Here is a 16,246-nt window from a genome sequence, read left to right as displayed (position 1 = left end):
AGTAGTTAAAAATATTGCCTGTATTTTCTGTTCTAGCATGAAGTAATTAAAAATATTGCCTGTACTTTCTTTTCTAGCATGAAGTAGTTAAAAATATTGCCTGTACTTTCTTTTCTAGCATGAAGTAATTAAACATATTGCCTGTACTTTCTTTTCTAGCATGAAGTAATTAAAAATATTGGCCCAGCTAATCAGGGCTTTTGTGAGCGTTTTATTCTCGTGTTGCATCCCATGACTTTTATAGACTGTACGAACTGTCATCCGCTATAGTAGTACCAATCTGATCACTTGTACACATCCATCGTAACCATTATTTGTAGATTGTCATCATCGCGTGCGGCTCGTTCCGTGCAGTCCCCGCGTTCCCGACGGGCTTATTAAAGAGGCGTCCCTTCGAACTACCGTTGTGTTACGCCAGTCTACTTTCTCCTTACAATATGTATGAACGGCGACAGTTCACAGCGACCGCGGAGGTGGACGCTTCACAACTAGGTAGGTTTCACAACTAGGTTCGAACTACCGTTCTGTTACGCCAATCTACTTTCTCCGTACAATATGTATGAACGGCGACATTTCACAGCGACCGCGGAGGTGGACGCTTCACAACTAGGTAGGTTTCACAACGCTTCACAACTAGGTAGGTTTAGTTAAGGGAGAAGTTGGAAGCCAATATGCCCCCGGCTACTCCATCTCACAAACTGAAGGGTCATAGACCCTGTTAAAGAAATCACAAGTTCACGACAATGTTCGCGAGGTCTACAGGATCTCCCGCCTAATATAATCCAAGCGCCCGTGAATAGAATCCAGGTGCCAAGCAATATAATCCAGGCGCTAACCAATATAATCCGGGAGCCACTCAGTGTAGAAAGGACGCCAGCACATTCTGACTTACGCGCAACCAATACCATCCAGGCACAGTGTATTTTCGTCCAAGTTGGGTGAACTAGGTTACGGGACCTGTTTAAGCAGACGCAGAGAGAAACACAGTCATGTGAATTTCAACCACTCTCGCCTAATTACTATGCTCAAACCGAGGATGGTGTCATGAGTATGAATCAATGCACTTAAATTGCTCGTTTTCCCGATATGTTAGGGAAAACTGCCAGAACGCCTAACTCTCGAAACGAAATAGTCATGTAATTCTGACATTAGCTGTACGAGAAGTCTGTTCTAAATTATGACGTCATACTGGTACAACTCAAAAATTGCCTGCTCATGCGACAATCATTTGGAACAGCCAGCGTAGGCGTGAGTCGTTACGAACACAAACAGGACACCCATTTTATTAGGTTCAACCACGAAAGAGTCACGTGACTTACCGTGAGCTTTAATACATCGCTTGCATTTGTATACGAGCAACCGCGTCACGGGCACTACGTGAACGCTATTGAATTGCTCGTTTACGTGACGCGCGAAAAAAGCCTGTCATTGTGAATATGATTTCTTCTGATGTCACATGACTCGCATTACTATTGTCGCCTGAGTATTTCTTGCGACATTTCCTCTGACATTTCTGACATTTTGGCAAGCGATATTTCTGCTTATGTCGCATGAGTACTGGCATCATTATTATCAAATGATCGCCATTAATTTGCTCGATTGCGTGATGTGCAAAAGAATGTCGTCATTGCAAACATGATTCCCAATGATGTCGCATGACTTTCACGTATCATGATTTTGTCACGTGACTTACCATGTGGTTTATTACGTCACGACTATTGGAATCATTGGAATCAAATGAACAATGTTGAATTTGTTTACCTGATGTGCAAAAAAATCTTGTCGTGGTGCACATGATTACTTATGTCGCATGACTCCTATGGATCATGAATTAGTCACGTGACTTACCATGACGTTTCTTACGTCAGAGGTATTGGCCTCATAGGTATCAAATGGACGCTGTTGAATTTTCAAGTGATGTGCAAAACAATTTTGTCATGGCGAACATAATTCTACAAGATGTCGCGTGACTCCTATGGATCATGCGCGACTTACCAAGACGCTTTTCACATCGCGAGTATTGGCATAATAGGTATCAAATAAGGCTGTGGCTTGCTTTCCGTCCAGACGGAACGATATACAAGTGCTAAAGTTCCGTCCAGCCGGAACGGAGCACTTCGGGTTATCCTTCCGTCCAGACGGAATACAACTGAGAGCTTAGCGTTCCGTCCAGACGGAGCCGCCGCGAAATTTGTACTGTCCGTCCAGGCGAAAGCAAAACCGGCTGATTAGACGCCATGCTCAGTCCAGATTTTGTGTAGAGGTTGCGCCTCGGATAATTGCACTAATGTACCGGGTTCGGTACCCCCCGGACGTGAGCGTTTTGCAACAGTTATAACTTCGCGCCCACTTTACAGTTGACGCGGTGAGAGCAGTGGGTCTTGATTTTGCACTCAACCGGCCGCTCCGCTACTGCTCAATAGAGCCAAGGCCGACGTATCCATCGCCAGAGTTCCGATCATCTGTACTTCGTAATGGTGATCTGTAGCTCGGACGGGGACCGTTCTTCCAAACAATGAAGGATGGTCCCCGTCCGAAACTTTGAATTTACAATTTAAGTTATGTTTTTTATTGCACCCATACATTTTATTTAACCCTCAGTAGCCATACAGTATATATGACGAATCCCTTGCCGGAACGCCTGCCCCAGGCTGCCGCAGCCATCTTATCAAAATTTGTGGCCCCGAAACACAGCAGAAAAATACGGCGCAAAAATATACAGCATCAGGTCAACGCGTACTGGTAGCTTAGGTACACACACATGTAAGTACGTGCGCGTGCTTGAGCGAGCTCGTTCGAAAAGCCAAAGGACGTTGACCTGCACTTCACTGGGCACCCGCCAAAGAAAACTTCGGGCAATTTATCAAAGGACCGCCTTTTGTTTTCCCTTCACTTTTTTTTTCTAGTTTGAACATGGTATAGATTATAGTAGAGAGAAAAAAGAGCATCAAACAGTCCAATGTCTTCGGTTATACGCTCAGCGACGAGGCCATCAAAAAGCCTATCCGATCCTCCACAGCAGCATGTTTTGGTACGACACCAACTCCACATGCTACGTTTGTTTTTCGTACGGGTAAGTGCTCAGCAATCACTCTCTTCCACGCTGTCCACGCGGGAAAGCATTACCGTGTTTGCTCGGTAAATGGCCAGTGACCAGGTCGATGCCGCGCGTTGGTAGTGCACGTGCATGTAACCAATCCGCTTCCACTCCGTTACTCCAATGTCTCCAACATGTTTCATCGAATGAATGGTTTTGTAATTAAACGACATATACAAAACCCAAAAGAGCAGCGAGGCTAGAAGAAAGGCGGAAATAGAGTGGAAGGAAGCCGATATCTCAATGAACATCATCGGCAAGAGGCAGAAGAAGGATCAATCCATTATTCTCCTCAGACAATGGCATCGAAGTTGTGGCGTGCGGGTACGTTCGGCAACTGCACCGCCATATCCCCTTTCCGAAAGCACAATGACTGAACGGCGTTCAGTCATTTTATTACCGCGCTTTTTTTTTCTTTTGAAAACTCCGGACCGGGATCGACACGTGCACGCTAGCCGTGTCGGTTACGATGGTGTCTAATACTACCACGAAACCTCGGCAAGAGCCTTGATTCCGAAACTTTTTTCACGAACGTAGCTGTGGCTGCTGCGGAGAAAACAAGCTCTTCTGCAACACACAATGGAAAGTATACGCCAGGCTCCGCAAGCTTTGAGTGCGCATCGATTTGGTAAAATAGAAACGTTTAGCGAAGGCTAAACCCTAATTGGTGTATACGCATGTGCGCGTAAAGGGACCATTGGTTTATTCGAAAGATTGCCTCGTTAGAATCATACAGAGACCACTTTTGACGTAAACTTCGCTCAAAAAGGCAACATAACTAGGAAAAAAGCTAGTGGGCCATGCGACCCACTAGCTCAGCTTCCGCAACAGAACCTATGATGTCATATGTGCCACCTCTGCGATTGGCTGACGCCGGCAAAAGCAAACGCAAATTAGGCATGTATTGTAAGCTTGCCGAACGAGCTATTTGCGCATAAACTTAGGGCGTATTCCCTGTATACCAGTAAGAATAGTTCAATAAACAGTGGAAGTTACGAAAGCGCACGTACACCTGGAAGTACCGATGAGTACTGCTGCTGGTACTGCGCGCAGTTTTAGCTTCGCAGCACTACTGCGCTTTGGGGCTGTCTCAGACGACACTCACCGATCCGAGTAAGCGACGGCGTCTTACGTGACCATATTTATCGAGCGAACACCATGTTTCACGAAGAGATTATTTTCTACCTGAACACAAAACAAGCCTGGTTCAAATACGGTCACAAACAAAGCAAAGGCAGAAAACGGCCCGTCGCGGTATTGTGGCGTCATTTAGGTTGACTGAAGGTAAACAAGGCTCGCCAGCGCACCAAGCTTAGATCGAAGACCTGTTCTTTTGATGTCATTGCAGACGTCATGAAGAAGCGATTTGGTGGGAGAATCAAAATTTTAACTTGGATTTTCTCACTGAGTAAAGCATCGTTTGTTTCCTGACAAGCGCTGAGGGCACTATAAAACACGAAATCTTTCGAATAAAACAAACGTGCACTTTTTTGGTCTCTTTAAGCTTAAAGTTAGGAGCGCGCAACTGTGTTTCGTCGTGATCCCTCACGGGAAACCCAATAATAATTTTTCTGTGCAGCTTAAAGCCTATCTGTTCAAACAGGCAGACTGAACAGCGTTTGAGGCATGATGTAACAAGTCCTGCAACACTCAAAGACACGATAAGTTCGCGAAACGTCCAAGTTCAAATGACGTCAAGCTCTCGGGACGTTGCTGAAACACGAAAGTGCCGGTAAGCTTTCCTTGAATATTACACGCTTACTGAGCCTGCCCGTGCCGCATGGTGTTCAGGCACGAGGAGACTTTCGAATAACTCCCTAAAAGGCGTCACAGCAGAGTAGCCGTGGTTATTACTCCACCGTGGGAAAACGGGCCGCATAGTTGCCCGCGCTCTAACTGCAAAAGGTGCGAATGAGAACTTTCAAATGAACATAGCGAATACGTCGGTAGAATGAAAAGTGAAAATATTGCCGATAGGTTCCGCTACTACGCGTCCTATTTCGTAAGCCTACACGCCCTGCAGGACACTAACTTTAAAAGTCCGGTGAAAAATGAAATCCAATGTTCGCCGCGAACAAGCGCAAAGCGACATTAAGTACGGACGTTAAAATGTAAAATGTAAAAAGTACGGACGTAGCCTTTGTTACGACAACTTCTCAGGACGTACTGGGTGAATTCAAATGTATTCAAAGATAGCAGAAAGAGTGCAATGAACGGGACAAGGCAGGACAACAGGACGACGCACTGGTCCTGTTGTCCTTCCTCGTCCCGTCCACTGTGATGCTCCTGCGGTCCTTGAAATATACAAACCAGCCCAGATCGCTACCTTGCTGAAATTTAAATATGCCAGGGTGTACATAAAGCGACAAGTGAAACTCGCGGGTGTCAAAACAACGAAAAGAAGGGTCCGCCGTTGAGCACGGCTGGCGCGGCGCCGGAGGAAGTCCTAGATGATGGTGCAGCTCTCGTCGGGGCGGATCTGGGCGTTATTGTCCTGGGCGCAGCTGTAGGCCTCCTTAAAGCCCGTGTTGTAGAGCAGCGGAAATGTGCAGGCCATGACGGCGGTGAGACTCTTGCGGCTTGGCGTCGGATCCTTGGCGGCGCCCGAGCAAAACTGCTGACAGAAACGCGCGAAGAACAGCCGTCGGTTCGAGGTGTCGGTAATGGATGCCATGTCGTAGGCTATCTGCAGACCCCGCGTGTACGCGACCATATACTCCTGCACCTCCTCGTCCAGTTTGTGTTCAGGTCCGCTACTGGCCTTTTCCCGGGCCTCCTTCTCGAGCTTACCCTCGACACGTAGGTACTCGCGCGTGTAGCACCTGCGCGAGTGCAAACCATTTCTTCTTGTAGGGGCAACGAAGACAAAATGAAGGATAGAGACTAAACAATCAGCACTAAAGAACTTTGTGTTGTACATTTGTCTGGGTTTTCTGTACTCACGAGGTGTGACAACATATGTTTCCCATTGTATAGTCGGGAGCAATAAACAGAGCTCCGTTGATAGCCCTCGTGTCTGTGTACTTCTTTTACTGACTTCGTCTGAACGCTGGTTTCACCCTTTCATGGTGAACCAACTAGCCCAAACTCAAACGTTAGGTTGGATCAGCGCTGTTCCTTCCGCATTTGTGTAACTACCTGGAACGACGAGCTCCTCAGGCGTTACTACGTACGAATGAAACGTAACAACATTATCAATTATCAATTATGAAACGTAATTGGCCTGCTCATCTACTCGCCATGCTAAAACAAGGGTGATGTCTCGTATACGCACAAATTACGGTCGCCAGTTGCGGTCCGGTCGTCATCATCATTATCATCATCAGCCTGTCTACACCCACTGCAGGGCAAAGGCCCTTCCCGTAGATCTCCAATTACCCCGGTTCTGTGCTAGCTGTGACCAATCTATCCCCGCAAACTTCTTGATCTCATCTGCACATCTAACTTTCTGCCGCCCCCTGCCACGCTTGCCTTCTTTTGGGATCCACTCTGTTACCCTTAATGACCAACGAGTTATCTTGCCTTCGCATTACATGCCCCGCCCACACCCATTTCTTCTTAATTTCTACTAATATGCTCTTAAAACGCGTTTGTTCCCTGACCCACTCCGCTCTCTTCTTGTCCTTTAATGTTACACCTATAATCTTCCGTTCCATTGCCCGCTGAGTCATTCTGAATTTAAGTTGAACCACTCTAATGAGCCTCGAAGTTTCTGCCCCGTAGGTGAGTACCGGTAAGGGGCAGCTGTCATACACTTTCTTCTCCAGGGACAATGATATGCCGTTCATCATCTGAAAATGCCTGCCGAATGTAGTCACCCCTTTTTAATCCTTCTAATTACCCCTGCCTCATGGTTGTAATCTGGGGTCACAACTTGGCCTAAGCAGATGTATTCGCTTACCCCTTCCCCTGCCTCGCCACCTACCTCAAACCGCTGTGCTCTCCCGAGACTGTTGAGCATTACTTTGGTTTTCTGCATATTAATTTTCAAACCTACGATTCTACTCTGCCTGTGCAGTGCAGTAATCATGCTTTGCAATTCATCCTGCGAGTTACTTAGCAAGGCAACGTCATCAGCAAATCTGAGCTTACTGAGGCATCACCTCCCGTGACTGTCCTAAACCCTGCCGTCATTACTGAACTCGCTGGGTCAGTAGATATTTTTAGGTGAAATTGTTATAAAGGAGTCATCGTTTTTCTGTTATTTTGGAACAGAACTCGTGTTAATAATCTCTATGTCAATGTTTTATGTTTTCTTCTCAGTATAATTCAATTGGAGCTGATACTTTCTTTTTAACATTGAAGTGTGTCTTCGCGCCTGTGCAGCACTTACTGTATAAGGTTTCAGCTGTGTATATAGGTTTGTTACCCTTTGACATATTTACATTTTTTTTCTGGTACCTGTCTACCTGAGGAGCACCGACCCCGTCAAACCTTCTTTATCTGGCTTTTTGCATGTGCCCTGGTATCTGCGCTGTTGATACCAAACAAAAGATTGATTGGTTGAAAGTACAGCTCTGTTCAGCTTGGAATAACTAGCCTTTGGTAACTAATACAGCTCTATTCCAACCACAATAGCCGTGTTTTAACCGAAAATACGCGAGAAATACTCAAAAAACTTTCGCGGTACAGTGACGTAATCTGGGCAGGAGTAATAATATGGGCCAGTAGTAAAAATATTTATCTCAGGGTGTTGACTGCCCGTTAGCATGCCAGTGATGCGATTGAACAGAACCAGAAGGCCCGCTGCAATCGTCCAGTCGGGTTTATTGGCGGTCGCTTAGGTAAGCGGCCGTTATTCGCACATACAAGATTCTGTGACGTCATAGTTTATTGGCGGTCGTTTAGGTAAGCGGCCGTTATTCGCACATACAAGATTCTGTGACGTCATAGTTTATTGGGGGGTGGCTTAGGTCGGCGGCCGTTATTCGCACATACAAGATTCTGTGACGTCATAGTTTATTGGGGGTGGCTTAGGTCGGCGGGCCGTTATTCGCACATACAAGATTCTGTGACGTCATAGTTTATTGGCGGTGGCTTAGATCGGCGGCCGTTATTCGCACATACAAGATTCTGTTACGCCCGGTCTTGTCACGTCCCAGCGCCCAGTCTTGTCACGTTCTTTGTCCCGTTTTAGCGCTGTCTTTCCATATTCAGTTATGTACCAACAAGCCCGCACCAACACACTTTTTCTGTTACGTCATAGTTTATTGGCGCTGGCTTAGGTCGGCGGCCGTTATTCGCACATACAAGATTCTGTGACGTCATAGTTTATTGGGGGTGGCTCAGATCGGCGACTGCCGATCCAACAAACAAGATCGTGTGGCATCGTGGAAAAGTTGCTGTAGATTTCTTCACTTCACTTTATTTCCTTAAAGGGGCCATGCAGACGAAATAAAAGTTTCGTTCATTCCAAAGATTGCCACTTTAGGATCATACACCACTTTTAGCGCACGATTAGCTCAAATAAGCTACGTAATTAGGAAAAAAGTAAATGACCGTGCGGCCCACTAGCTCATTTCCTGCAACAGAACAAATGATGTCATATGCCCAGCGGTGCGATTGGCTGAGGCCGGCAAAAGAAACGCAAATTAGGCAAGGCCTATAAGCTTGCCGAACGAGCTATTTACGCTTAAACGCAAGGCATATTTATCTTACATGAGTAAGAATGGCGGGGTAAAGAATAAACGTCAAGAAAATACACGTAGACATAGAGGTACCGATGCGCACTGCTGTTGGTAGTGAGTGCACTATGATTGTTTCAGCTGCACAGCAGGCCGCCGTTTTGGAGTTGTCTGACACGAAACTGGCCGATTGGCGTAAGCGACGTTGTCTTGCGTGACCATGTTTGTCGAGGATACCCCATGTTTCACGAAACGATTACTTTCTACCGTAACAAAACCAAGTCAGGTGCTAATACGGTCAAAAAGAAAGCAACGGCGGGCAACGGTCCGTGGATGAGTATGGCAGCGCCATCTGGGGCGACTGACGGCAAGCAAGGCTACACAGTAGAATGACGCAGTGGAATCTCGTTTAATTACGCGCACTATGACTTCATTGCTGATGTCGCGAAAACATACGATTTGCCAGGAGAATCGAAATTTTAACGTAAATTGATCAATTTCTCAGTGAATGCGACATCGTTTGCTACCGGACAAGCGCTGGGAGCACTATAAAGCACGAAATCTTTCGAATAACACGAGCTTGTATTTTGTCCGCATGGCCCCTTTAGTATAGGTGACCTCCAATCTCACAGGCAAGTTTCTATTGCGTCAAAGGGAAATCCACCGAACTTGACAGCTGAGTCGCCCCTCCTTAATACGTTTTCTTTACAACTCTGCCTAGCTGCCCAGATGGAGGCGGAGTGCTGCTGCTGAAGCAGCTTATGTACTTGTGTGTGCGTGTGAGTGTGTGTGTGACCCCTTTTACATGTGTGCTAAACATTGTCCTTCGTAGATTCATGTGTTGTCTATATCTGTAGTGTTTCTCTGTAATGTGAATTTTCTCAATGTGTAACTCCTTTTTTTTCTTATTCCCCCTTTTCCTTTGTTTTTTGTTCTCTTTTGTGTTTTATATTTACCCTTCTGTGTGTTATATTCATTGTAATGTCAACCTTCTCCCCTATCCTCCTATTCCTATGTATTCTTTTCTCCCTATCCTCCCCCCCCCCCCCCTAACACCAGCAGGCGTTCCGGTGCCCGCCCCCTAGGCGAGACAATTTACGCCTGTTGGTGGATTTTCCTTTTCCTAAGTCCTAAGAACAATAAATACATACATACATACATACATACATAGGTTACTGTTTAAAGTTTGCGACAAAATTGGTATGACTGCATCGCCTCCTGTATTTTTTCAAAGCCAAACGCGTCAACGCCGAGCGTCAAACCAAGCTTTTTCCTTCAACTTCTACCTCTCTCCCAGGCTGCTAGCTTTCCCAGTACTTTAGTCACGTGACCAGTTAATTTCGGGGCGGCGTGTAGTGGTAACAGGAAGGGTCAGCAAAATGTGCTCCGCCGCTGCGCTGAGTTTTGTATCGCTGGCCAGAGCGCCGCTACTGCGCTCATCAACAGTCCTAACTCCCCCCCCCGCCCCCTTCCCATCTCTCACCATCAGCACCCATTAACCTACAGAGGCGGAAGATACGGCAGTAGCGTTAGCCCTTTCTCATAGTCCTACCCCAAAAGTCATCTTGCCCGATTCTCAATCTGCTGTACGGAACTTTGCCCGAAGGCACATATTAGCCAAAGTTCCCAAAATTCTTCGGCGCAATCCCACCGAAACGCCCGTGGAGCTCGTGGGGCACTTGCCCACACCGGCTTAGGAGGTAACGAGGTGGCCCATACAGCAGTTTGAGATCTGCCCGAGCAGGCCCTTCTGTTATCCCTAACCACGCAGAGCAATCCACCCGAGATAGCCTTATTACGTACGCGGCTATCACCGCGCACTACCGCCTCCTCCGCCAGAATTACCGCCCAGACCACTCCTCACTTTCTACAAAGGAAGATCGCTTGTGGCGGCTCCTTCAAACTAATACCCTTCCCTGCCGCGCACACCTTCATTGCATATACCCCGATCAGCACCCATCGCTATGCCCCCACTGCGAAGATGTCGACACCATCTGCCACGCTATGTGGGCGTACCCTCGAAACCCATTACCCCTAATCCGCTCTGTTGATCAATGGGAGGTGGCGTTGGGTGGCTCTGACCCCGGGGTCCAGAAAGCCTTGGTGGAACGTGCTGCCGAAGTCACCGCTGGGCTGCGCCCAGTGGTCACCATCCGCCCCTAAATAACATTCTGCAATAAAGTTTATTCGTCCTTCCGGCAATCCGGAGCATCGGTTGCCTTGGCAACCGGGCGCAAGCCGCTCTCGAATTCAGTTATGGTCGGGTAATCCCGGTTAAGCCCGGGGCCCCGCCTTACGACATGTGGCCGAAACGGGCGTCCCACTCGCTCCCCTTGTGAAGCGGGCGGTGCGTTTTCGCATTGAAAAAATACAGGAGGTTATGATCATTGTTACCGGTACGAAGCGGTCTTTTTGAAAAACCAACTTGTACTTTGTCTTTACGGCCTCGTAAAACAAATTAGCAGTTGCTTAGCTCGGCTAAGACAGGATATACGTAGCGTGAGCTAAGGTTCAGCTGGTTATTCTTAGGTTCCCTGGCTTTCTAGAATTAGCTGATTATCATGCTTACTGCTGCTAAAACGATTTCCAATCCAATCCAGTGTAGTCCAGTCCAGTCCAGTCCAATAACAGTCCAGTTCGGTCCTGTCCTGTCCAGTCCAGTCACTGCTCCTCGCGCATGCGCAGCACGGCTCTCCAGGAGCCACGCGAAACGGATATCAAGCGGCTCCGGCACAGCGTCAGACTTGGCTATTGCGCAACGGAGGCGCACAGCTGGGCACGCGCCGGCGCCAGTGCGTCTGCCGCGGCTATGACGTCACTTCTCCGTAATGCGCAGACCGGAGAATGTGCAAACCCAATTCTCTACGCACCCGTACTCGTTCAATCCAATGCAATCCAATGATCCTCGCGCTTGCGCAGCATGGCCCTTCAAGGCCTTCGCGAAACTGCTCAACCTCGGCCAGTGTAGCTTACGCTACAAAAGAGAATCGCCTCAAAACCGAAGCAGAAACGGCAACGTGTACTCGCGCTACGAGGCGCGCCGTTTGTTCGACCTCGCTCGCCGTGTAGCTCCTCGCATTGACCGCTTAGTCGTCGGCTTCTCTATCAAGCACATCATGAGTTGAGTTCTTGCTTACAGCATGCGCGTGTTGTAGGTGTTCCTGACGCTCTCGGGCCACCAGCGCAGCTTGAGACCTCCAGCCGCGTACTCGGAGCCGCCCTTGGTGAAGGCCACCGAAGCCACTTCGGCCGCCAGCACCGCTCCCACCGTGGACAGGTTCACGAAGCTCTCCCTGGTCTGCGTTCGGCGGATGCAAAGAAAGCGTGCTCGTCGTCGTACCTGTTTCAAGGCGATGCTCCCCATGGGTTAAGTAAACGCCAAAATTTTGCTGTCGGTCTGTGGGACCCTGCGACACTTGTATACTGCACGCTGTGTTCTCCCTTGCCCTTCTCACACTGTGTCTGTCTGTCTGTCTGTCTGTCTGTCTGTCTGTCTGTCTGTCTGTCTGTCTGTCTGTCTGTCTGTCTGTCTGTCTGTCTGTCTGTCTGTCTGTCTGTCTGTCTGTCTGTCTGTCTGTCTGTCTGTCTGTCTGTCTGTCTGTCTGTCTGTCTGTCTGTCTGTCTGTCTGTCTGTCTGTCTGTCTGTCTGTCTGTCTGTCTGTCTGTCTGTCTGTCTGTCTGTCTGTCTGTCTGTCTGTCTGTCTGTCTGTCTGTCTGTCTGTCTGTCTGTCTGTCTGTCTGTCTGTCTGTCTGTCTGTCTGTCTGTCTGTCTGTCTGTCTGTCTGTCTGTCTGTCTGTCTGTCTGTGTGTGTGTCGATTCAACCACCACCCCCCAAAATGCGCGAAAGAATGCTTGAACACGAAGTACAAACAGGCAAGAACATTACGAACTTAGAAAACTGCTGTGGCCACGGCTCATACATTTCCTCGCTTTTAAGCGCCAATGAGATCTCAAAGCATATTACAGGGAAAGCATAAGGGCGTAACTGTGAGTAACAGCGTCCTTTTAATTGATACACGTTAAGTTGTTTTTTATGTGTTGTGCTGTGTTGTGTTTTGTGGCACATAAGCAACTAAGGCTATCATGCGCCAAGCAAAAGGTTTGGCGTTTTTTGTGGATAATAACCAATTGCTTTACATCGTTACAGCTTGTTTAGAAGTGTTACTTCTTTTAAAAAAACTAAAGACAGGGGAATTGTAACAACAGCATCCTCTCCTAGGAGTAGACTGAAGTGGAATGGAATTTGCTCGCTGTAGAACAGCCTAAAATGTTTTTTTTTTATTTTCTCAAGGCCTCAAATTTCGCACATGGGAGTAAGATGTGGTCGCACATTCTTCCCATCTCGGTTTGTCTTGTTTCATAAGAGGAAAGTTATGTGTAAGTTGTGGGTGTCCAATGCGGAGACGACATAAAATAACTCCTTTGAGACGTTCTTCATGTCTGCTTGATTCCCACTCTACTATCGTGGGTTTAACTAGGTGGAGGAATTGTTTTTTTTTACTACCAGCAAAAAAGAATCAACGAGCGAGGATGGCTTCAGAGTCGAGATAAAGCCAAACACTGGAACGTAAGATGTCGGCTGGAGCTGCTCTGAGAGCAACAGAAACAGAAGGTCACTGACGCTCCAGCAATGTTAATGCGGTAAAATTTAATTACGTAAACCATCATCGCATTCATCATCGGAAGAGCGAGGAGGGAGAGAAGGGAAGGTGTCGCCGCGTGCCAGTTGCGGAAGAAAACTTTCGCCTTCAGATATTTGGAGCCACGCAAGCAGATACAGGGCCTTTCTTTCAATTCAATTCGATTCACATTTACTTTTCCCAGAATCAACTGGACGACTTCCTAGCTAAAAGATGCTTGAACAGCTTGACAAAGGCCAGGAAGCCATTACAAGGCACAGCAGACAAGATACATAAATACAGCTGGAATAAGAGACGTTTTTGCTTAAGTTTCACAAAAATGTTTCATAAAGAAGTGAATTTCGCGAAGGAAGGAAAAGAAAGAAACTTTTTGACTGGATCAGAAACAAGAATTAAAAATTTAGATTCATTCTCACGCAAAAACTTTATATACACTATACATAATCACAATGCAGCAACTACGAAAGCAGAAACAAACATGATGTACAACACACTGTACAGGCACAGTTTACATAACCCTCAGGTCGGACACGGAAGCTAGATACAATAATCACTGCACACTCCACATCTTTTTTTTTTGTTACAATTGCACCATGTATTTTCGAAGCTGTCTTCTGCTGTATCCAGTACTTTTTTGGTGTTTGTTTAGAGTCATGGGAATATTATGAGCTAATGATGGTGTGGTACCACCCCTATATCGGTGCAGCGCGCATTGACAGCCCGGGAGTAGAGTCACAGGCCCGGTGGCAGCCTTAACGATACGGAGATCATTGACACTTAGCCCTCGTACTGTGGCGGGCGGCTCACGTGCGTAAAAGTATAAAACAAGTAAAAAAAAATCTTCCACCTCCACTCGCGGGAACCCCTGTGTAGATGCGACGCATAGGGGGTTCACGTTGCAGCGTTGGAAAGCGGAGGAACGGCGCTGGAGCGATGGAGCGGAGCGGCGCAGGCACCGCGTTTTATAGCGCGCATAACGGTGAGGGGACGCGCCAGCGCCAGTGCGTCTGCCGCGGCTATGACACAACACAATCCACTTCAATCCAATCCAATCCAATCCAAGCCAAGCCAAGCCAAGCCAAGCCAATCTATTCGAATCCAATCCGATGCCCCTCGCGAGAGAGTGTTCGCTATCGGAGAGGAGAGGGGGTGAGCGGCGGAGAGCGCAGCTCATGCGGCGAGGAGAATGGGGGAGGGGCGGACGCCGACAACAACGCCGGCGCCGGATGCAGGGACAAGGCGAGTGAATGAGATGCAGTCGCATCGAAAGCTCAAAACGCCAAACCAACCCGTAACCAAACTTATCCCATACCAGATCAACCCCAACTCAACCCGTGACTCTACGCAAGCCAAACCCCACCCAGCCCACTCGCTGAGCGTGACGCGATCTTAAAATAAAACCATAACGCACACACACCAAAAAAAGAATCACCCCTCATCACATAATCACCTCATTGCATACGATCCACTTCCACTGGCGTGTCTGCTGTCACGCTATAGTTATCAGCAACTTTCAAATCAGTCGCTTATTTCCCGGCATGCAGCGCGGCCTACCAACGATAGCGTCCGTGACTATGGGGTTGCGGTAAATGGACATGAATCTGAAGCGCGCCCATTTTCAAATTAGCCGCTCGTCTCCCGGCGTGCAGTGAGGCCTAGCAATGGCGGCGTCCGTGGCAACGACGCAGCGCAATGATCACCTCCAACCGCAGAGTTTGATACTAATATATACAAGAGGGAAATCTGGCGCTGCATTCACGGGCCACCGTGAGCGGCGCCATTGAAGCTAGCGACGTTCCTCGCCTCCTTGGCTTGGTTAGCCACATGGCTTCTTTTTAGTCTTGAAGCCAAAATCAACAAAAAACGGGTAACATTGTTTTGTTGTTCATCTTGCATGAAGCTTCTAAATAATCCCTGACAAATACATCTTTCTGGAGCTTTTACTTTAGATGCGACTGCATCTCATTCACTCGCCTTGTCCCTGCATCCGGCTTCGTCGGCGTTGTCGTCGGCGTCCGCCCCTCCCCCATTCTCCTCGCCGCGCCAGCTGCGCTCTCCGCCGCTCACCCCCTCTCCTCTCCGATAGCGAACACTCTCTCGCGAGGGGCATTGGATTGGATTCTATTGGATTAGCTTGGATTGGATTGTATTGGATTGGATTAAAGTGGATTGTGTTGGATTGTGTTGCGTCATAGCCGCGGCAGACGCACTGGCGCCGGCGCGTCCCCTCACCGTTATGCGCGCTATAAAACGCGGTGCCTGCGCCGCTCCGCTCCATCGTTCAAGCGCCGTTCCTCTGCTGTCCAACGCTGCAACGTGAACCCCCTATGCGTCGCATCTACACAGGGGTTCCCGCGAGGGGAGGTGGGAGTTTTTTTGAAATAATAAAACAAATTCGATTAATCTTCTGCAGTAATATTGTTGCATTTTTCAAGCCAGAGGCAACTTTACAGCCTGTTTGTGAGCCATGCCAAGGACAAGTGGAACGTGCTTGCCCGGTACATAACGGAACGCTCGCCAAAGCGCGGCTCCCCTATACGGTTGCGTCAGATTTCCCCCTAGTGTATATTGGTATGAAACTCTATGCCTCCAACGCTTTGCATGTGAAATCCGTGTCCGAATGGCGCGATCGGGTAGATGTCGGCTTCGTAACTCGAGGGATCCAGTTTCGATTCCGACCACGGGAACAGTTTTAAGTGCGAATGCACTTTATAAGCGACCCTGAATTCCGTTGACCGCCGTCCGTCCACATAGCAACAGCTGCGGGTGCACGCGGTCCTCGTCTTCCTTGGCAACGGGGGGAGATGGCACATACCCACGTGGGGGATTGGCCAGGAATCTCCTCGTCTTCCTTGGCAACGGGGGGAGATGGGCGCGCGCTACC

General features: G+C 48.2%; 1 protein-coding gene across 6 annotated transcripts in view; it reads right to left on the bottom strand.

Moving 5' to 3' along the window:
- Positions 1-3,800: 3,800 nt before the first annotated feature.
- LOC144142747 (uncharacterized) overlaps positions 3,801-16,246 on the bottom strand; it is a 140,361-nt gene continuing 127,915 nt past the window's right edge. For all 6 annotated transcript variants that reach the window (XM_077674433.1, XM_077674436.1, XM_077674434.1 and 3 more), the window contains 2 exons: positions 11,859-12,019; positions 3,801-5,919 (listed from right to left, as the gene is read on the bottom strand). In XM_077674433.1, the coding sequence (XP_077530559.1) occupies positions 5,544-5,919; positions 11,859-12,019 (537 nt within the window). In that variant the 3' untranslated portion in view covers positions 3,801-5,543. The remainder of the gene's footprint in view (positions 5,920-11,858; positions 12,020-16,246) is intronic.

Source organism: Haemaphysalis longicornis, unplaced genomic scaffold (genome assembly GCF_048455015.1).
Source record: "Haemaphysalis longicornis isolate Haplotype H1 unplaced genomic scaffold, Haemaphysalis longicornis Haplotype H1 scaffold_6, whole genome shotgun sequence".
In the NCBI taxonomy this organism is placed as follows: Eukaryota; Metazoa; Arthropoda; class Arachnida; order Ixodida; family Ixodidae; genus Haemaphysalis; species Haemaphysalis longicornis.
Note: the sequence above shows the minus strand (reverse complement) of the source record. Positions and strands in the feature narration are given on the sequence as shown.